The sequence below is a fragment of the Triturus cristatus genome, chromosome 10 (genome assembly GCF_964204655.1).
Source record: "Triturus cristatus chromosome 10, aTriCri1.1, whole genome shotgun sequence".
Classification (NCBI taxonomy): Eukaryota; Metazoa; Chordata; class Amphibia; order Caudata; family Salamandridae; genus Triturus; species Triturus cristatus.
Genome location: NC_140593.1, coordinates 963,898,082 through 963,917,886, shown reverse-complemented (window position 1 = coordinate 963,917,886; position 19,805 = coordinate 963,898,082). Strand labels below are relative to the sequence as shown.

Here is a 19,805-nt window from a genome sequence, read left to right as displayed (position 1 = left end):
CTTTTCTACAAATACGCGACCGTATAATAACTTACGTTTTTCTATTATGTAAGCATCAATTCTACTGGCAATGAGCCAACACTTTAGTGTTAATTATCAGAACATTGCTCCTTTCTATTCTTTCATACGTACCTATTTTTTCTTTGGAATTTCCAGTGATTCTTTCTCCAGGCAGCAGCTCAAGTTGCTCAGTACATTCTGGGAATTCGCCAGACTCAAAGCTACTGAGGGACCTGAAAAGGGAAGTGAAATGGATAAAATGTCACCCTAATGCATGTAAATGCACAAGTGCTATGTTTCTATCAACGATGGATTTCTATAATATCTGCGGAGAGGCCAAGGTGTCCTCAGGACCTGGGCATCCAATCAGTGCTAATGTATGGAGGAGTGCAACTTCCTAACTCATCAGAAGGCTTTCCTTGGTGGCTTGATGGACTCACCAGGACTGCAAGCTATTTAAGCCTATCCTTGACCTTGTGGAGGAAATTATATATGAAGGAGCAGGAGACAATACAAAGAAACATTTCAAAAGAATCCAGCATTGGTGTGTCTCTTAGTGATCCTAGACCCAAATCCAACTAAAAGGCATTGACTTTGCACTTTTGTATTTAAGCTACTGGATGGTTGGATAGGTTGTGTTTTGCCAAATACAAAACACAAAATATCACAGAAAAATACTTCTAAATTATCTAATTTTATCTGATTTTTTTTAAATCAATCAGTTATATGATAAAAGTTCATCGAAATGCCAATTACAAAATGGAGCTTGAAAAGTAAGCACACGAGAATGCTCCCAACGCTCTGTATTTGTACTGCTGTTTATGTGCCAAACATTCAGCATATGACTGTATCCCAGACATAAGGAAACTGGGAAACTTGGAATTTTGAAAAGAGCATTTGTCCAAGACTGAGATCTGGACGCAAGATCTGGCCATCATCCTTTCACTCTACATCTTATTAACCTTTACTGGACATGGGGTCTGCAAGAGTTGAATGAATTCTTTATTAACCATACGATTACTTAAAATCTTTAAAGTATAAAACACATAAGCAACACCCCTCCTCCCATCCGCCCTCCACCATAGAGGTTCCCAGCTTTCAAAAGTGTTTTAGTTATGTATATAGCAGTTCTGTCACAAACGTTATTCATTGTTTCAGTAACATTGTATATATATATATATATTATGTATCGCATGTTTTGTAATGTCTTTTATACCATATTGGAGTGTGTGTATATATATATCAGTTCATCCTGATCGCTTTCAATATTTTGTGAATAAAAGAAGAACTTTAAGAATACATCTTTGAACACAGATCTGATTAATCCTTGTGCGTTTGTCTCTTGGTGGTGCACCTTTGCTTCTGTTTGAAATTGTGACATATTCCTGTTTTGGAATGCACCGTGACAGTGGGTGCGCTAACAGTGTGCACACAGATCTCTGGGTATTTCCTGTATAAAGATATCACATATGGATAGCAGGTCAGGTGCTCTTTCTCATAGAGTTCCACAGTCTAGGTTTGTTTTTTCCTTTATAATGGTCGTTCGCGCCACTTTTTGCTTAGTCCTGTCATGTTCAATAGTTTTATAAAATCTATCAGGGTCATTACCTCCGTTATATGGGTTTTCGTTGATAGGAGTTCTTGTTATGCTCCCTACTGGGCCCCACTCTATCTTTATAATCCGATTTCAACATGTAAAATTGGACAAATTGTATAATGAAGTGCTGTTCGGCCTGGGCCTGGGTTTTGCAAATGAGTTATGTGCTACGCCCGTTCTGATGAGCTACACTTTTATTGGTAGAAGTTTCTTTACCACCTTAGACTACATATTGGTGTCAAATAGCCATGCAATTAGACTTTAATCTTTTACCATACATGATAACTCACTGAGTGACCATTTTCCATTGAGCATTTCTGTCCTATTGCCAAAAAGATCATTTAGAAAACAGGATGAAACTGCTCAGGTTTAGCAAAATCTAACAATTAACAGGACAAATGGTTACTCTCGATGATGGATCCCTTAGACATCACAAAACAAGTGATAACTAAATGCCAATCAGCTTTTGATGCATGTCTGAATGAACCAGCTTCAACTGATAGTTTTATCCTAATTCCAAGAAATCTCAGGAGCATTAAAGGAGGCCCTGTCCGTACAGAATCGCAATAAAGGGAAACGACAGGGGTGGTTTTTATTGGAAGTGCACACGAGCATATGCCAACCTAAAGTATGAATTACATAAGATCCCAAGAAACACAGGCAATGTCAGACAGGCTAGAGGGGCTTATAGACAAGCACTTAAAGAACGAAAAGCTTCCATGAGTAATGAAGCGTGGGCATCCTCTGCACAAGGCCTCATTATCAAAAGATCGCTCAGCTTTATGGAAAGCAGTAAAAGCACCTTTTTTAACCTCTGGAGGAGTGCAGACAATTGAAATTGCCATAATGGAAGAACAATGGATCCAGCATTTCTCCACGGTGTATAATGGCGAGGGAAGTGCAGAATCGTCAGATACTCAAAATCACGGGGATGTTGCCCTGGCACCCTCGACCATCCATACAGATATCCAGTTTAAACTGGATGAAGTAAATTGTGCTATTTCAGCAAGTAGGGGTGGTATGGTCCCAGGGCCGGATGGGGTCCCTGTAGACCTATATAAGTCAAATGAGACCCTATGGGGACCGCTTATAACCTAGGTAACCACTGCAAGCTGTTCTTTCCCTTTCTTGACAACCTGGGCGGAATCAATCATAGTCCCAATTTTCAAAAAAGGGGATCGCCAGGACCCTGGCTGTTATAGGCCAATTTCTTTATTGGACTCCCTGATAAAAGTGGTAGGCTGAATCATCCTAGACAGACTACAAGAATGGGCCGAGGATAATAAGGCTCTATCAGATATCCAATACGGTTTCCGTGAGGGTCTAGGGACGTTAGAACAGAGTTTAAATCTAAATATTATTACAGGGAAGTATACAAGGGTGAAGAAGGGTAGGTTGCTTTTAGCTTTCGTGGATCTCACAGCAGCTTTCGACTGTGTTTGGCACAGCAACCTATGGGAGATCCTCAAGGATATGGGAGTTGAATCGCAAATTATCCTTTACCTTAGGCGGATATACAGTGACGCAAAGGCGAGAGTGCGATATGGTATCAATGGTGATGTAGTGTAGTTCCTATATCCCGGATAAGCTCTGCGCATTGGAATAACATACACTATAGATTTGACATAGGACTACGGTCAGTATGTCTCTATAGAGTATATTAAACTTAATTACTTGTGTGTGCAAGATAACTCAGAGGTCACTAGAAACTTCTCGAATATGCAAGAAGGGATTAGTCTCTGACAACCGCATAAACATGACAACTTTGTTTCCCTTAAGAATCGGAACAGTCTCAGAATCGTGGAAACAATAGATAACAGTTTCACTCAGTCAATCGTGCATGCTTCGTTTCTACAGAGTTGCACAGAAATAGAGAGACAGGCGATTTCAATAAAAAGGGTTTATTGAACAGTCTTATTTCTCGTGCAAGAGATGAATTGCTACAATCGTAAGACAGACTGCGAAGTACAATATGTACGAGGTGAACAGTAAGATAAAATAATACTGCAATAGCATGGTTTGTAGCTATGACATATATTAATCAAAATACATACATAAATATCAATGCTAAAATGTGATACTCATCTGATGCTTCTAATTTGTTCTACCCCAGTGTACCTAACCTAAGTGCAGTACGAGGTTTGAAGTAGGTGCTATTTCTAAAGTATAGCTAGCTATATTTTAGTTTAGCCAAGAGTTGCCGAAAGTATCTCTAAGTTCTAGTCAGCTCCATACCTGAGAATGAGAGAGGTTGGAATCTCTTTTCTGGACTCAATAGTCTAACACCCCCGCAAGGGAAGTCAGAGAGCACTGGAGCTGGATTCTCTGCGAGGAGGATGACAGCGGCAGGTCAGTGCGTCAGGCTGGAACTCGATCTCCTTCCGAACTTGCCGTGGCAAACCGCGTAGTCTGGGTTGGATCTAATCCTCCGGGAACCGCAATTTGCAAAGGCAAGTGCTGGTATATTTATACCTTGAAGGTGTCTAGGAATGCCAGTATTGACGTAAAAGTCGGGCAGAGGAACATCATGAATGAACCTCTAAGGAATAGATGTTCATGCATACTTAATGAGTTCTTGGAGAAATCAATATTCAATTTGGGGGAAATTCCTTAAGGCTTAAGGGTCTGGTTTTCCAAGAAATCGTTGTGACGTGGATGGACGGATGTAGGTGGCCATGCCTGTATTTGGTTTGTACGGACAATGTCTAAATAAGGGCCGGATTTCTATGTCCAAATATGGGCAATGCGAATTGTACCTATATAAGGGCATAAATTGGGATACCTATAACCGGAATCTAAATCTACACACAACAGTGAGTGCTCTGCCCCGTTCCCAATAAGGAGGGGGGTTAGGCAAAGCTGCGTGCTAGCCCCCTTTCTTTTTAACCTTAATGGTCTGGGTGAAGCACTGATCAAAGATTGCAGAGACCTTCCCAAATAGCAGGACATCCAATACATGCCCTTCTATATGCGGATGACGCAGTTCTGATGTCACGCACTCAAGTGGGACTGCAAAAGATTGTAAATATCTCTGCAGCCTTTATGAGCAACATTGGCCTTAGGGTGAACACCTCGAAAACTTTTATAATGATGTGTGGTCAAGGCAGTCAGAGGTGTAGGGACATGTATATAGATGAGCAGAAGATAGGGTTCACTAAGAGGTTTTCACATCTCGGAATACTCTTTAGTCAGAATGACTGTTGGGCACAAGCAGTGTTAGCATAAAAAAATGGCTTTTTCAAAAACTACAGCAGCCCTTCCTAATTTCTCAAGAAAGCTGGGTAGGAGGCTGGCGGTTGAGCTCATCAAGATTTATAAGGCTAAATGTATTTCACCGGCCATGTACGGGGTAGGGGTATGTCGATAGGCCCCCTTTAGCCTCTAATGGCATAGGATCTGGACATCGGTAAAAACTACGCTTAACTAGGACATTTTATTGGATAGTCTGAAATTGGAAGGGGTTTTAACCATCCCCTGGTTAAGGTATGTCCGAGATTTTATGCGTGAACTAGGCCACTTAGAACATTTTACCGATCCCAGCACTTTGCTCACCATTGCAAGGAAAGTATTTAAAAAAAAAAAAAAGGGCCTACCGCTATTGGATACAATTAGAGTTTCGGCAGAGATCACTAAACCCACTGTGTAGCATAATCAAACGATTGTAACCATTTTTTGTATTCAACCATATTTAACCATAGTACCAGGTGGCTATGACAGGTTTTTACTGACAGATTCAAACTTGGGATCTTTCACAAACTTGTAAGTTTTCCAAAAGTGAATGATTGGTCACGAGAGATGCAACTGTGTCCCTGTAATAACCATTCAGAACAATACACCATTCATGTTCTAGTTTGTAGATTTTATTCTGATTTTAGGAAAACGTGGATCGTTCCAATTCTTAAATCTTTGGGAATCAGACAATGTCGCCCTTCGTTTACAGTACTACAATTCCTGGAAAATGAGCACATATCCTGGAGGGTAGCAATGTTCTTAAAAAAAGCACTTTGGTTCAGGAAACACATTGTAATCTAACCATCTAGCCTACAATGAGTTAGGGATAGTCATTTAATTGAATGTTTTTATAATTAATTGCAAATTAATTTTATCTGTTTTTAAATTTGCTGTGTACTGAGTTGTGTGTTTTTATGTACTTTTATGATTGTCTGAAAAAACAATCGAAAAAAGTTTTGCTTGACATAATCCGATTGTCCATGTGAGAGAGCCCCTGGATTAAATGACGTCCGCCAAAGATATGGTGCCGGCTGGTTTAATTACTAAATAATTGCAACCATGAAATCTGCTGCCTGTTGCCAGAAGTCCTGTTTGATTCTAATTTGATGAATAAATTTGCCTGCTCTGGAAGGTAAGTAGGAAGTAGTTTCTGAGAAGCACCAATTTGAAGCATCCCTGCAGGTTCTAAAGCCCTTTCCCCTTAGGATGGGGGGTAGCAAACGATAGAGATCACTGGCCAGGATAGGGCAGCAGCATAAAAGATGTAACCAGTATTCCCTATGGTAATAGCATAGGCGGCAGGAGACAGCGTTGTCTTTTTGCGCCCATCTTAGGTTGAACTCCAGCATCTTTTATTTATTTATTTTTTATTTATTGATATTTCGAGAGAAAAAAAATCAAAACATATACAAGACAACAAGCCAGCATAGAAGCAATACATGTCCAGGAATAAAAAAAAAACAGCGCACTTATTACATTATAGATATTGTGCAATATGCGTCCCACCCAACTATACTTGGAAAAAAAAATAGAAATAGTGCCTTTCACAACTACTGTGCGATGTCAAGTAGAAATAAACATGTTGGGAAGCTACATACAAAGTACGAAACTCATTAGATGTGACAGGTACCTCAGGCCGGCTTCAAGTGAATACTGGAGAACATAACCAGCTCACAACAACCCCCCAGCTGAATCTGCACATGTCGGGGTTCCCCCATTCGTTCCCTGCCTCTCCCGAGCCGAGGCAACAAACGGTTCACTAGACATCACGTGGCCTCGAAGTAGAGGGCATAAGTTCCCAGAAAGTATTCAGTTGGGTATGACCATATGTAAAGTCCCTGATCTACTCCTTCACCGAAGGCACCCTCCTCCGTCCCCAGTGAACTGCAACTTGACATTTAGCAAATAGGAGGAGTAGTGCGTGTAGTTTCCGCATCTTGACTGGTGTGTCTTTGACATAACTCAGCAAGCCCAACGTGGGGGAAGGGGACAGAGACATACCAATGATCTGATTTATTGATGTGAAAATTGTGGACCAAAATGTGGCAAACCTTGGGCAGTCCCACGCAATATGTAAAAAGGAGGCAGGTGCAAACCCACAGCGTCAACAGCTCTCATCCTCCCTGAGCCCCATGCGGTGTAAGCTTATAGGCGTCCTATGGAACCTGTGGAGGTATTTGAAATGGATAAGACGGAGCCTATAGTTGGGGGACAACTCGGTGAGCAGGCAGCAGCAAAATGGCCATTGATCCTCGGTTAACGGGACAGGGAGCTCATCATTCCACCACTGGAGTGCTGTAGGTCTCACTAGTGGGGCAGCGTTTTGCATGTGCGTGTAGAGACATGTAATACCTTTACGGGGCAATGGTGAGCGTAACAGGCTCTCTAAGATGGGCAAGGGTGCCAGTGCTTCCGGGAAACAGTCATACAAGGTGCGACAGTCAGCACGTAGCTGATGATATAGGAAAGTTTCGGCAAATGGCACCCTCTGACCCTCGGCTGCAACTGGAGGGGATGGGAATGTGTTCTCAGGATAAAGATCTGCAAACGTGTGAAAGCTCATCTTCTGCGCCAGTGCCTTACCAATTCCATCCTGGATGCAAGGCAGCATGGGGTTGTGAGCTAGTGAGATAGAAGGAGCATATAGAATCGGAACACGCCTAGCCCATCCCTTGCCCAACGCAATGTCTCTGAGGTGTCTATGGCGTCGCGAGGACGGCGGGATGGCTGGTATAGTGCTACCCTGAGGGGTACCTGCGCCACCGCGTCAGTTTCCACTGCCAAGTGGGGTTGGAAAGGCGTTGGGTGAACCCAGTAGTGCAAGAACTGGGCTTGAGCACAAAGGGCATATAGTTGCATATCTGGAGCGCCTAACCCACCCTGTTTCAACGGTAGCATCAGTAAATCCCATGAGACTCTGGCCTGTCCACCTGCCCACACCAGGGAGACTAACAGTGATCTCAAGGACTTAAAAAAAACTTATGTGTAAGGGGGATTGGAATGTTGACAAATAAATACAAAAACTTCGGTAAGACGACCATTTTAGCTAGAGTGATTTTCCCTGCCAAAGACAACGGGAGCTTAGACCATATTTTAACCTTCTCCTCCAACCAAGCGACAGCATGGCCATAATTCAAATTCCACACATACTGCATGTCACGATTTATCCAAACACCCAAATATTTAACCGCCTCGGCCTCCCACTTCAAAGGGAACTCAGTGGTCACTGGGAGTGTGTAATCTGTCAAGGGGAATATGACGGACTTAGCCCAGTTAACAGAGACACCGGACAGTCCCCCGAATCGAATGAATTCCCCCAAATGAGATCTAGATTTGCCACGGCTTTTGGTGTTGAATCCGATTCCCCTAGCCGTGTGGTATTGCCTGATGCGTGCTGCCAAGAAGAGGGGAAAGAGGATATCCCTGCCTGGTGCCTCGTGGACTGGAGAAAGGTTTCGATAGCAGGCCATTTACCCGAATTCGAGCAGTGGGCCTAGTGTATAGCAATCTGATCAGGGTAATGAAGAGCGGGCTGAATCCCATGTGGCCGAGTATAGCAAATAAAGCACAAATTACTACTTGTGTAACGATATAGCTGTAAGAGACATTAGCTAGTCCTTACCTTAGAATTGAATATGCTACTTACCAGTATGCATCTGTTCTTGGCATGTAGGGCTGCTGACATTCATATCTGTGCATAGATCGCCGCCTAGTGTTGGGTCCGGATGTTTGCACGTTGTTGTCCTGGAAGAGTCTTCGAAGTATCACGAGATAGGTGACTCCTCCCCTGGATCACAGTGCGCATGGGCATCCTCTCCATCCTTAGATTGTTTTTCGCCATTGTGGCAGTGATGGAGTAGATACAGTAAGTGATGACCATGCTATACAGTAATTCTGAGAGCTGCAGCCGCGACAGGCGCCAGGGAGGAGGGTGGGCGATATGAATGTCAGGAGCCCTACATGCCAAGAACAGATGCATACTGGTAAGTAGCATATTCAGTTCGAGGCATGTGGGCTGCTGAATTCATATCTGTGCATAGAATACATCGCAGTTCCTCCATTAGCGGCGGCTACCCGTGCCGGCTGCAGCAGTCTGAAAAAGAGTTTTGAGAACAGCCTGTCCTACAGCTGCCTGCTGTTTTGAGTGTACATCTACACAGTAGTGTTTGGTAAATGTATGTATAGTGGACCATGTGGCTGCTCTACATATTTCCTGTAAAGGAATGTTTCCTAGGAAAGCCATGGACGCCCCTAACTTTCATGTTGAGTGGGCTCGTGGGGGAATCGTTAATGTGCGTTTAGCCTTTTGATAGCAAATTTGAATACATTTAACGATCCATCTGGCTATCCCTGCTTTGGAAATGGCGTTGCCCTTGTGTTGTGGAGAAAAGGCAACGAAAAGTTGTTTTGTTTTCCCAAAGTCCTTAGTTCTGTCTATATAGTACATGAGGGCCCTCTTTACATCTAGTGTATGGAGCATTCTCTCTGCGACATTTTGTGGATTTTGAAAGAAAACAGGCAGTTAAATAGTTTGATTCATGTGGAACTGCGATATCACTTTGGGCATGAATTTGGGGTTGGTACGTAGTACAACCCTGTCTGCGTGAACCTGTATGAATGGCTCTTGAATGGTTAGTGCCTGGAGTTCACTAACTCTTTTTAACGAAGTGATTGCTACTAGGAAAGCTACTTTCCAGGTGAGGAATTGAATCTCACATGAATGGAGAGGTTCAAAGGGTGGACCCATTAATCTGGTGAGGACCAAATTGAGGTTCCACACCGGTGCTGGTGGGTGTCTTGGGGGAATTACTCGTTTGAGCCCCTCCAAGAAGGCTTTGATGGCAGGCACTCTGAATAAAGAGAGGTGCTGCTATGGCGGTTAAATGGATACTTATTGAGTTGTATGCCAGATTGCATCGGTATAGGTGTAGGAGGTAACAGACGATGTTCTGAATGGATGCGTCCAGCGGGTCAATGTCATTGTTGTTGCAGTAAATAACAAATTTTTTCCATTTAGCCGCATAGCAAGCTCTGGTAGTGGGTCTCCTGGCCTCCCTGATGATATCCATACAGTCAGGTGGCAGGTTTAGATAGCCAAACTCTAAGACCTCAGGAGCCAGATTGCCAGGTTCAGCTGTTGCGGATCTGGGTGCTGAATCTCGCCATGGTTCTGCGTTAAGAGTGCGGGTTTGATCCGCAGCCGTTGATGCGGCACCACGGAAAGTTCTAGAAAGGTGGTGTACCATGGTTGGCGCGCCCATGTGCGAGCAACTAGGATGAGTGTCAGTGAGTGTTGTCGCAGTTTGCGTGCCACTAGAGGTATTAGTGGCGCTGGGGGAAAAGCGTACGCAAATCTGCTGGACCAGTTCATCCATATCGCATTGCCCTGTGACTGTGGATGTGGATGTGGGAACCTGGCGGCAAAGCTTTGGCATTTTGCGTTTTCGTTTGTGGCGAATAGGTCTATCTCTGGAAGACCCCACTTTTGGAAGTACGGTTGGAGAACTGACGGATGTAGCTCCCACTCGTGCATCTGGTGGCTGTGTCTGCTGAGCAGATCCGCCATCTGGTTGTCCTTGCCGGGGAGGTGTTCCGCCATGAGGAAGATGTTCCTCTGAATGGCCCACTTCCACATGCTCTGAGCCAGATGAGACAACTGTGGAGAGTGTGTTCCTCCCTGCTTTTGTATGTAGTACATGGCAGTCATGTTGTCCGTCCGGATCAACACGACTTTGTTGCACAAGTGTACTTTGAATGCCTTCATGGCTAGGAAGATTGCCATCAGTTCCAGAACGTTGATGTGCATCTTCTTTTGGTGTGTTGTCCATAGTCCCTGCACTGTGTAAGTGAGTACATGAGCTCCCCAACCCTGGAGAGAGGCGTCCGCTGTCAGTATTATTTGTGGAACAGGCTCTTGGAACGGTCGGCCCTTGCAAAGGTTTTGTGGATTCCACCAATGCAGAGTTGTATGCCCGACCGCTCACTAACACTAGGTCTTTTAATTGGCCGTGAGCCTGATTCCATTGACGTGCCAAGCACTCCTGAAGCGGGCGCATATGTAGTCTCGCATGCGGGACTATGAAAATGCAGGAGGCCATCATGCCTATCAACTGCAGGAAGGGAGTGTTGTGGTTTGAACTTTGAGATCAGCAGTTGTATGCTGTTGATCCTCACCAAATTTGGCTGAGCTGTGGCTGCCAGAGTGTCTATGGTCACGCCCAGGTACTGTCGTACGTGTGCGGGTTGGATATGTGACTTTGGGTAATTTAGTGAGAATCCCAGACTGTGAAGGAGGTGAATGGTGAGGGACATGTGGCTGGCACATTGCTGGGCTGACTTTGCCTGAACAAGCCAGTCGTCCAGGTAAGGGTAGACGTGAATGTGTTGTCTCCGTAGATGTGCAGCCACTGTAGCTAGGCACTTGGTGAAAACCCTGGGTGCTGTTGTCACTCCGAAGGGGAGAACTTTGAATTGATAGTGATGTTCCTGAATAGTGAACCTGAGATATTTCCTGTGTGATGGGTGTATGGGTATGTGGAAATACGCATCTTTGAGGTCTAGTGTGGCTAGGAAGTCTCCTTGGCTGAGCAGCGGGAGAACCTGCTGTAGGGTAAGCATATGGAAATGCTCTGAGAGAATGTAGTGGTTGAGGGGTCTCAGGTCTAGTATAGGTCTGAGTGACCCGTCCTTTTTTGGGATTAAGAAGTACAGAGAGTACACCCCTGTCCCCTGCTGGCTGACGGGCACGACCTCTATTGCACCTTTTTGCAGCATACTTAGCACTTCCTGCTGCAATAATGCTAAGTGCTCTACGGACATAGGACGGTGCCTTGGCGGTATGTTGGGGGGAGTGGAGGTTAATTCGAGACAGTAACCGTGCTGGATAATGTCCCTGACCCACCTGTCTGTGGTGATGGTTTTCCATGTGGACAGGAACCTCTGGAGTCTCCCCTCGACAGGTGTTATGTGGTCGGGGGGAAGGGAGAGGGCGTCACTGTTTGTTTTTGGGGAGGATCTGGTGTTGCCGTAAACACGTCCTCTGCCCTTGGTGCTGGAGCCACGATATCCACCTCTGTTGGTTTTATCGTAGGTACTCTGTGTGCCCCCTTTAGTGTATTGCTGCTGTGACCCCTGGCCTCAAGCTGCTCCTCTATTCCCGGGGCGACGAAAGGAGCCACTACGAAATTGCTGCGTCTGCAGAGCCCCCATTGATTTCGCAGTGTCAGTGTCTTTTTTAATTTTTTCTAGGGTAGTGTCAACTTCTAGGCCGAATAAGTAGTCTGGATTGACTGGCTGATTTAGGATGTGGTTTTGAATCTCTGGCTTGAATCCTGAGATTCTCAACCATGCGTGTCGTCGTAACATGACGCTGGTGTTGATTGCCCTTGCCGCTGTGTCGGCAGCATCCAGGGCGCACTTGATGGATGCATTGGTAAGGAGTTGTCCCTCTCTGATGAGGAGCTCCGCTGCCTCTTTGTATTCATCAGGCAAATGCTGGAGTAGTGATTCTAGCGTGTCGTAATGTGAACGATCATAACGGGCCAGGAGTGCCTGTGTGTTGGCAATGCGCCAGATGTTTGCTGCTTGCGCTGCAATTCTTTTGCCCGAGGTCTCCAGCACTTTGGACTCCTTGTCTGGGGGAGGAGCATCACCTGTTGACTGTGAATGGGCTCGTTTGCGAGCGTTAGCAACCACCATAGAGTCCAGAGGTAATTGACCTCTAATGTACATAGGGTCTCCGGGCGCAGGCTTGTATTATTTTTCAATCCTGGGGTTTAGCACCCGTGCCCTGGTGGTTTCTTTGAAAAAAATGTCCTTTGCAGGTTTGAGAACTCCTTTTAACATGGGCAGAGTTTTGACAGTTCTTTCAGAGGAGGCGAAAGTGTCCACTAAGAAGTCTTCTTCAACAGTGTCTGAATGGAGTTCTACTCCATGATTGGCAGCAGCACGTTCTATGAGGGCATTGAAGGCAGCAGTGTCCTCTGTGGGAGATGTCTTGGCGCTGTAAAGCTGCGTGTCCTGGGTATCTGGCACGGTACCCTGGTCTGTAGGGTCATCCCATGCCTGATCTGGGTCCTGTAGATGCTCATCAGGATCGACATCCCCAGGGTAGGTGGTATCTCCCATGTAGTCCACTACTGCGTCCGTCTCTGAAGGCGTAGGAGAAAAGGACTGGGGATCCTGATAGGAGGTCTGTAATCGTTCATACAGAACTGGTTCCGACCCTGCTGGTAATTTGTGCTTGAGAGGTATTCTGTAGGAGTCTAATCCCCCCTCTGGTGTGATTTTCCGCTTGCGGAGCATCAGTTTACCAGTGTCGGCGTCGATGAATTGTGGCTGTGAAGGCTCAGAATCTGTGTGTCCAGTAGATGGGGACTGTGTCTGGCGGACACGTGTTCGGATCTCGAACATCTTCTGCGCCGTGGACGGCGGCAGGCCAAAAGTGATGTGGGTTGGCGCGGAGGGCGCTTTCGGAGCCTTGTGCGTGTCGGGGCCCGACGTGAATCGGAGGGCTGCCCGTTCCCTGATGTGTTGCAACGACGCCGCGACTTGTTGCACTGAGAACGCAGAAGGCTCTTTGGAGCCGGTCGGCACCGTGGAGGTAGGCGTCGACTGCTTTGGAGCCATGGAGTCATCGATCCGAGGACAGGTATCGACGGTCGTTGGAGTCGACAACTTGGCGTGTGTCGCTGTCTTCGACATGGACGCAGATGGAGCGGCCATTTTGACTTTGGTGGTCAGGGCCGACTGCTTCGGTGCCAGAGGCCGAGGTGCTTTGGGGGGACCGATGGCCTTTTTCTTCGGGGCGGTACCGATATCGGCTGCAGTGAGTTCGGCGCCGAAATCCCTTTTACTGCGTTCGGGGCCGACGACCTTTGTTGGCGTCGAAGGAGTGGAGGGCTTCGAGGCCTTCGAGCCGATTACAGCCAGTTTCACTTTTGGTTTCGGTGGAACTGGTGCGACGATTGGTTTCGGTTTCGTGGAAGGGAATCCAGTCGTCTTCGTTAATAATGGCTCGTGCGGTATGTTCGAGGCCGGGCCCCAAGGCGGGGCCGAAGAACTTTGAGATTGATCTCGGGTAAGGCCCGGAGGCGATCCCTCGACCTGAGCCTTAGAATGACGCACTTTGACGGCCTCCGTATCAATGGGCAGGCCTGTCTCCTCGCTAGAGCTATCTTCTTCGGCCCCAAAGGCCTCATCGTAGTCTCCTACCTAGTCGATGACTTCTTCCCTTTGAAAAAGCACTTCATCGTCGTCTTCCGATCGGGAATCGTGTTCGGAAGCGGGGCTGGAGTTTACTTCTTCCACGCTCTCAGCGTCCTCGTCCTCGGTGCTGAAGATGTTGGCTGGGGCAGGCGCCGATTGCTGCGCTTCTAATCTCGCCGCCCGTCGATTCCGGAGAGTCTTCTTCGATCGGAATCGGGCACAGGCCATACATTTTGACTCATCGTGATCCGGTGAGAGACATTTGTTGCATACCGGGTGGACGTCGATGTGTGGGTATTTGGCGTGGCATAAAGGACACCGTTTGAATGGAGTCCTCGATTCCATCTTCGAGGTAAGTTCGATTTTCGGACCAAACGGATCCGAAAGGCTGGGAGAAGGGTCTAAATTAGTAAAGAAAGTAGTCGATACCGAGCGGGAACAGTACCGACGAAAACTAAAGGCCTTTTGGCCTTAAACTGAATTTTCCTAACTTGAGCTAAGATAAGCACATCCGAAACCAATGGCGGAAAAAAACAATCTAAGGATGGAGAGGATGCCCATGCGCACTGTGGTCCAGGGGAGGAGTCACCTATCTCGTGATACTTCGAAGACTCTTCCAGGACAACAACGTGCAAACATCCGGACCAAACACTAGGCGGCGATCTATGCACAGATATGAATTCAGCAGCCCACATGCCTCGAACATCCCCAGGCGTCAGACTGGATCCGGAAAGTTTTGCTTAGCAGTACCCCTGTGCGTCAGTAGGTGGCGCCATGCATTCCGCATCCGTCGCTGGCGTTGCGACGTCACGGAGACTACTTAGGAGTCACCCATGCGCGCGGATGTCAGTTCTGTACACGACTTTCCGCGCCAGAAACTGAACACTGGTGCCATGAAACTAGGGCCGTGAAAGGGGGGGGGGGGGGGAGGGGTGACTTTAACCCTAGAATCAGGTCACAGAACAGGGAGGATGGATGGGGTGGTAAGGAATCTATCACTAACTAATGTCTCTTACAGATATATCGTTACACAAGTAGTAACTTGTGCATCTGAAAGACACGTTAGTAATAGATTCCTTACCTTAGAATAGATACCCCACCAATACCAACCCTGGTGGTAGGTCTGCGAATAGGATCACGGAAAACAGAACGGCCAAAGAAGCCATCTCTCCGGACCGGACTGTCAAGGCAGTAATGCTTGGTAAACGTGTGCAGCGAGGCCCACGTAGCTGCCTGACAAATGTCCTGCAAGGGGACGCCACGTCGCAAGGCAGTAGTGGGCTGCAGTTGCCCTGGTAGAAAGGGCACGCAGCCCCACAGGAGGCTCCTTCTTAGCCAAGGAGTAACATGCTTTGATGCACAAAACGACCTTTTTTTTGGCACCCACGTAGCCAACAAAGAGCTGGTCATCCACCCGAAACTGCTGTGTACGCTTTAGATAGAATGCGAGCGCACGTTTTGGGTCCAGACGGTGGAACCTCTCTTCCTCCCTCGAAGGATGCAGAAAGAAGGTAGGCAAAGTGATGGACTTCTCGATGTGGAAGGACGTGACCACCTTTGACAAAAAAGGACGGGTCCTTAACACCACCTTGTCCGGATGAACGGAAAGGAAAGGAGGTATGGAAGAAAGAGCCTGGAGCTCACTCATTCTTCTGGCACAGGTGATAGCGACCAGGAAAGCCGTCTTAAGAGTAAGAAGATGCAAAGGACAGGTATGAAGGGGCTCGAAAGGAGAGCACATCAGATATGTCAAAACGAGATTCAAGTCCCATTGAGGCATGATGAATGGCACGGGAGGAAACGTGTGCGTAATGCCTTTAAGGAAACGGTTAACAACCGGGGACTTAAAAAGAGAAGGCTGATCTGGAAACCTCAAAAAGGGGGAGATGGCCGCAAGACCACCTTTGACAGTGCTCAGAGCAGAGCCCTGCTGGGCCAAAGAAAGAAGGAACAGAAGAACTTCAGAAAGTGGGGCAGAAAGGGGATCCACAGCCTTGTTCCATCTACAGGCGTATACCGTTTTAGTGGTGGGACGCCTGGCTGCCAGAATAACATCACAGACTTCGGGAGGAAGATCAAAAGCTGTCAACTGTCGCCGCTCAATCTCCACGCATGGAGGTGGAGACTGGACAGGTTCGGATGGAGGACCGTCCCCTGCTGCTGCGACAGAAGATCCTCCCGAAGAGGCAGCCGGATCGGGGGATCGATCGCCATGCTGAGTAGCTCGGGATACCAGTATCTTCGTGCCCAATCCAGAGCCACAAGGATGACTTGGGCCCGGTCATGCCGAATCTTCTTCAGCACTCTGGGCAGAAGTGGTATAGGTGGAAAGGCGTACAACAGACCGCAACTCCACTCGCGACGAAAAGCATCGCCTAGCGAGTGCCGCCTTGGAAATTCCAACGCGCAGAACTGATGACATTGCGTGTTATCTTCGGTGACAAATACATCTAACCAAGGCTCTCCCCACTGCTGAAAGAGACCTTGCGCCACGTCCAAGTGCAGACGCCATTCGTGATCCATCAAGCACCGGCGGCTGAGTTCGTCCGCCCTGGCATTCAGATAACCTGCCAGGTGTTGAACCACCAAGGTAATGCCTTGATGTTCCAGCCAGGTCCAGAGGCGTAGAGCCTCCTGACATAGGGTCCAGGACCCCACCCTGCCCTGTTTGTTGCAATACTACATGGCGGTGGTGTTGTCCATGGACACCTGCACCACACTTCCCTGGACAGAGGGAAGGAATGCCTTCATTGCAAGACGGATCGGCCAAAGCTCCAAAAGGTTGATGTGGAGCTGGGCCTCCGCCGGAGACCAGAGGCCTCTGATCTCCGCCTCTCCCAAGTGGCCTCCCCATCCCAGGAGGGATGCATCCGTCACCACTGTGTGCTCCGGTTGGGGAAGGGAGAGGGACCTGCCCTTGACCCAATCGCGATTCGTGAGCCACCACTGCAATTATAGTGCAGAGCCCTCCGAGATCTGGACATTATCGGACAGGTTACCCTGATGCTGCGCCCACTGGAACTTCATGTCCCACTGCAGAGCCCGCATATGCCATCTGGCATGTTGCACAAGCAGGAGGCCATCAGGCCCAGGAGCCGGAGGTTCATCCTGACAAACCCGGGATAAAGGCTGAAAGGTCAGAATCATAGCCTGAAAATGCCAGACTCACTGCTCGGGAGGATTAACCCGAAACAGTGTTGAATCCAGAACCGCTCCAATGAAGGGGAGCTTCTGAGAGGGACTCAGGTGCGACTTCGGCACGTTGATGGAGAACCCCAGCAAATGCAGGAGGTTGGCCGTAGTCTGGAGGTGGTTGACGACAAGCAGTCGTTGAGGTAGGGGAAGACTGACACCCCTGACCTGGGCAGATGAGCTGCGAACTCAACCATCACTTTCGTGAACACCCGAGGGCCGCTGGTAAGGCCGAAGGTGAGCACGGCAAACAAAATGCTCGCGGCCTACCGTGAACCGCAGGTAACGCCGGTGGGCCAGCAGGACAGGGATGTGAAAATATGTGTCCTGCAAGTCCAACGCTACCATCCAGGGTCGAGGGCAGCCAAGACCCGAGCCAGAGTCAACATCTTGAACGTGCTCGATGGCCCCCTTGGACAAGAGGGCCGTAACTTCCTGCTGGAGAAGCAACAAGTGATCCCCCGACATGCGGTGACACCGAGGTGGCATGGCTGGAGGGGATGACTGAAGGGGAAGAGAATAACCCCTGCGGATGATCTGCAACACCCACTCGTCCAATGTAATGTCACGCCAGTGGTGGAGGTGATGGCGAACTCTACCACCCACCGGCGTGGGGTGCTCCACAAAGCTCGGATTAGGAAGGTTTGGAGGTAGAAGCAGCGGGGGCGGAGGTGGAGGTGGACTGCCCCCCCATACTGATTCCCAGAGCCGCCCAGGCGGAAACCGCGTCCGCGCTGAGGCTGGTTCTGGACAGGTTTGTTGAAGGAAACGTGCCTGGGAGCCCCTGCCTTGGCCACGAAAGGAACAAAACACAGGGGTGGCTGGGCTCTTTGTGGAAAGGCCCAAGGACTTGGCCGTGGCCCGGGAGTCCGTAAAGCGCTGCAGCACACTGTCAGCTTTATCACCAAACAGGCGAGTGACATCAAAGGGCATGTCCATGAGCGAGCTCTGGACGTTAAGTGAACCCAGTGGACCGCAACCAAGCGTGGCGACGCAGTGCCACAGTCGTAGAAATTGCCTTGCCCACCGAGTCAGCGGTGTCCAACCCACATCGAATGGCGAACTTAGCCGCATCCTTAACTCAAGCAACAGCCTGGGAAAGCACAGCATGGACACTGAGGTAACACCTGAGCAACCGTGTCCCACACCAGGTGGGACAAGCGGCCCAACAAACAGGCGTTGTTCACCGACCGCAGCCCCACGGTGGCCGACGAGAACAACCGCTTACCAAACTGCTCCAGCTTCTTAGAGTCCTTATCCGGTGGAGCCGTGGGAAAAGCACTCTGCGACGTCAAGGCCTGAATGACCAGACTCTCAGGCGTGGGATGAGTGGTCAGTAACACGGGATCACCAGGTGCCGGGCGGTGAGGCCTGGCAACATTTTAATCCACGGGGGCCACTGTGGCCGGCCGCGACCAAGTGCCCAACAGGACGTCGGTGAGGGCGTCGTTGAAGGGAAGCAGTGGCTCCGACGAAGCCGTCTGGAGCACCTCAGTAAGGAGGTTAGTTTGGAGGGCTACCGTAGGAAGATCAAGACTGAGGACCTCAGCAGCCCGACGGAGCACCATCATGTAGGAAGCGCCCTCCTCCATCGTAGGCGGGGGAGAGGCAAACCCCGGGTCAGAAGAAACATCGAGGTCGCCGGCATCCTCCAGATCGTCCACCCAGTCCTGCTCGGAGTCACATTGACGGGCAGGACGGTCCTCGGACCCCTCCCAGTCATCCTCCACCTCCGTTGCAGGAGGAACCAGTCGCGACGGCAGAGCCGGAGGAGGGACAAACGGCATCGGAAACAGTGCAATGAACAGCGCCGGCCTAGGCCGGGCCGGCACCGTCTCCCAATGCGGATCCCAGGCAGGAATGAAATGGTCCTGGAATCGGAGCAAGGGGGGAACAAACGGCACCCACTGCGGCGCCTGAGGCGGAGCAGAGGGCAGCACTGGGGCCGGAGCCGAAAGCACTGGACCCCGTGGCGCCGGAGCCAACGGCGTAGGATCCTGTGGCACAGAGGCTGGATCAGCTGGCAGCGCCGGCAGGCCAACAGGATCTGGACACGGGACCGTGGGGCCCGAAGGTGCACCGACAGGAGCCCGAGGCCTAAAAAGGCGGTCCATGGTGGCAAGAAACTCTTGCACCTGTTCGCCGACGGACCCGGATATGGCGGGTAGGCCACGGGACTCCCAGGCATCAAAGGAGCCGCAGGGGCAGAGCCCCTGTCCCCCTCGTCCGCATCCGAGGACCGACGGGGGGGACGTCTGAGAGTGAACACGTTTCTTTGACTTCTTTTTATGTCGTCGCTTAACGGAATCCAAGGGCGAAGACTTGGAGCCCGAGGAGCGACGACTGCTGCCCCGCGAGCGGCCCGGGAACGGTCCCTGGACCGGCGTTGGGACGAGAACCAGACCTCCAGCAGCTTCCGGTGCCGCTCCCTCAAGGCCTTCGGGGCCATGGCTGGACAGTCCAGGGAGTCATGGTCGGTCTCCAGGCAGTAGAGGCAAACATCATGGGGGTTCGCCACCGACATGTTGTGACGGCAGGCCCCACAAGATTTAAAGCCAGGCATACCTACGTGCACCAG

At 49.1% G+C, this 19,805-nt stretch overlaps 1 protein-coding gene across 1 annotated transcript in view; it reads right to left on the bottom strand.

The window, feature by feature from the left end:
• The window catches only part of SMG1 (SMG1 nonsense mediated mRNA decay associated PI3K related kinase), a 1,471,505-nt gene that overhangs the window by 927,224 nt on the left and 524,476 nt on the right, over nt 1-19,805 (bottom strand). Inside the window, exon 26 of the mRNA XM_085628855.1 lies at nt 133-233. Within this exon, the coding sequence (XP_085484981.1) occupies nt 133-233 (101 nt within the window). The remainder of the gene's footprint in view (nt 1-132; nt 234-19,805) is intronic.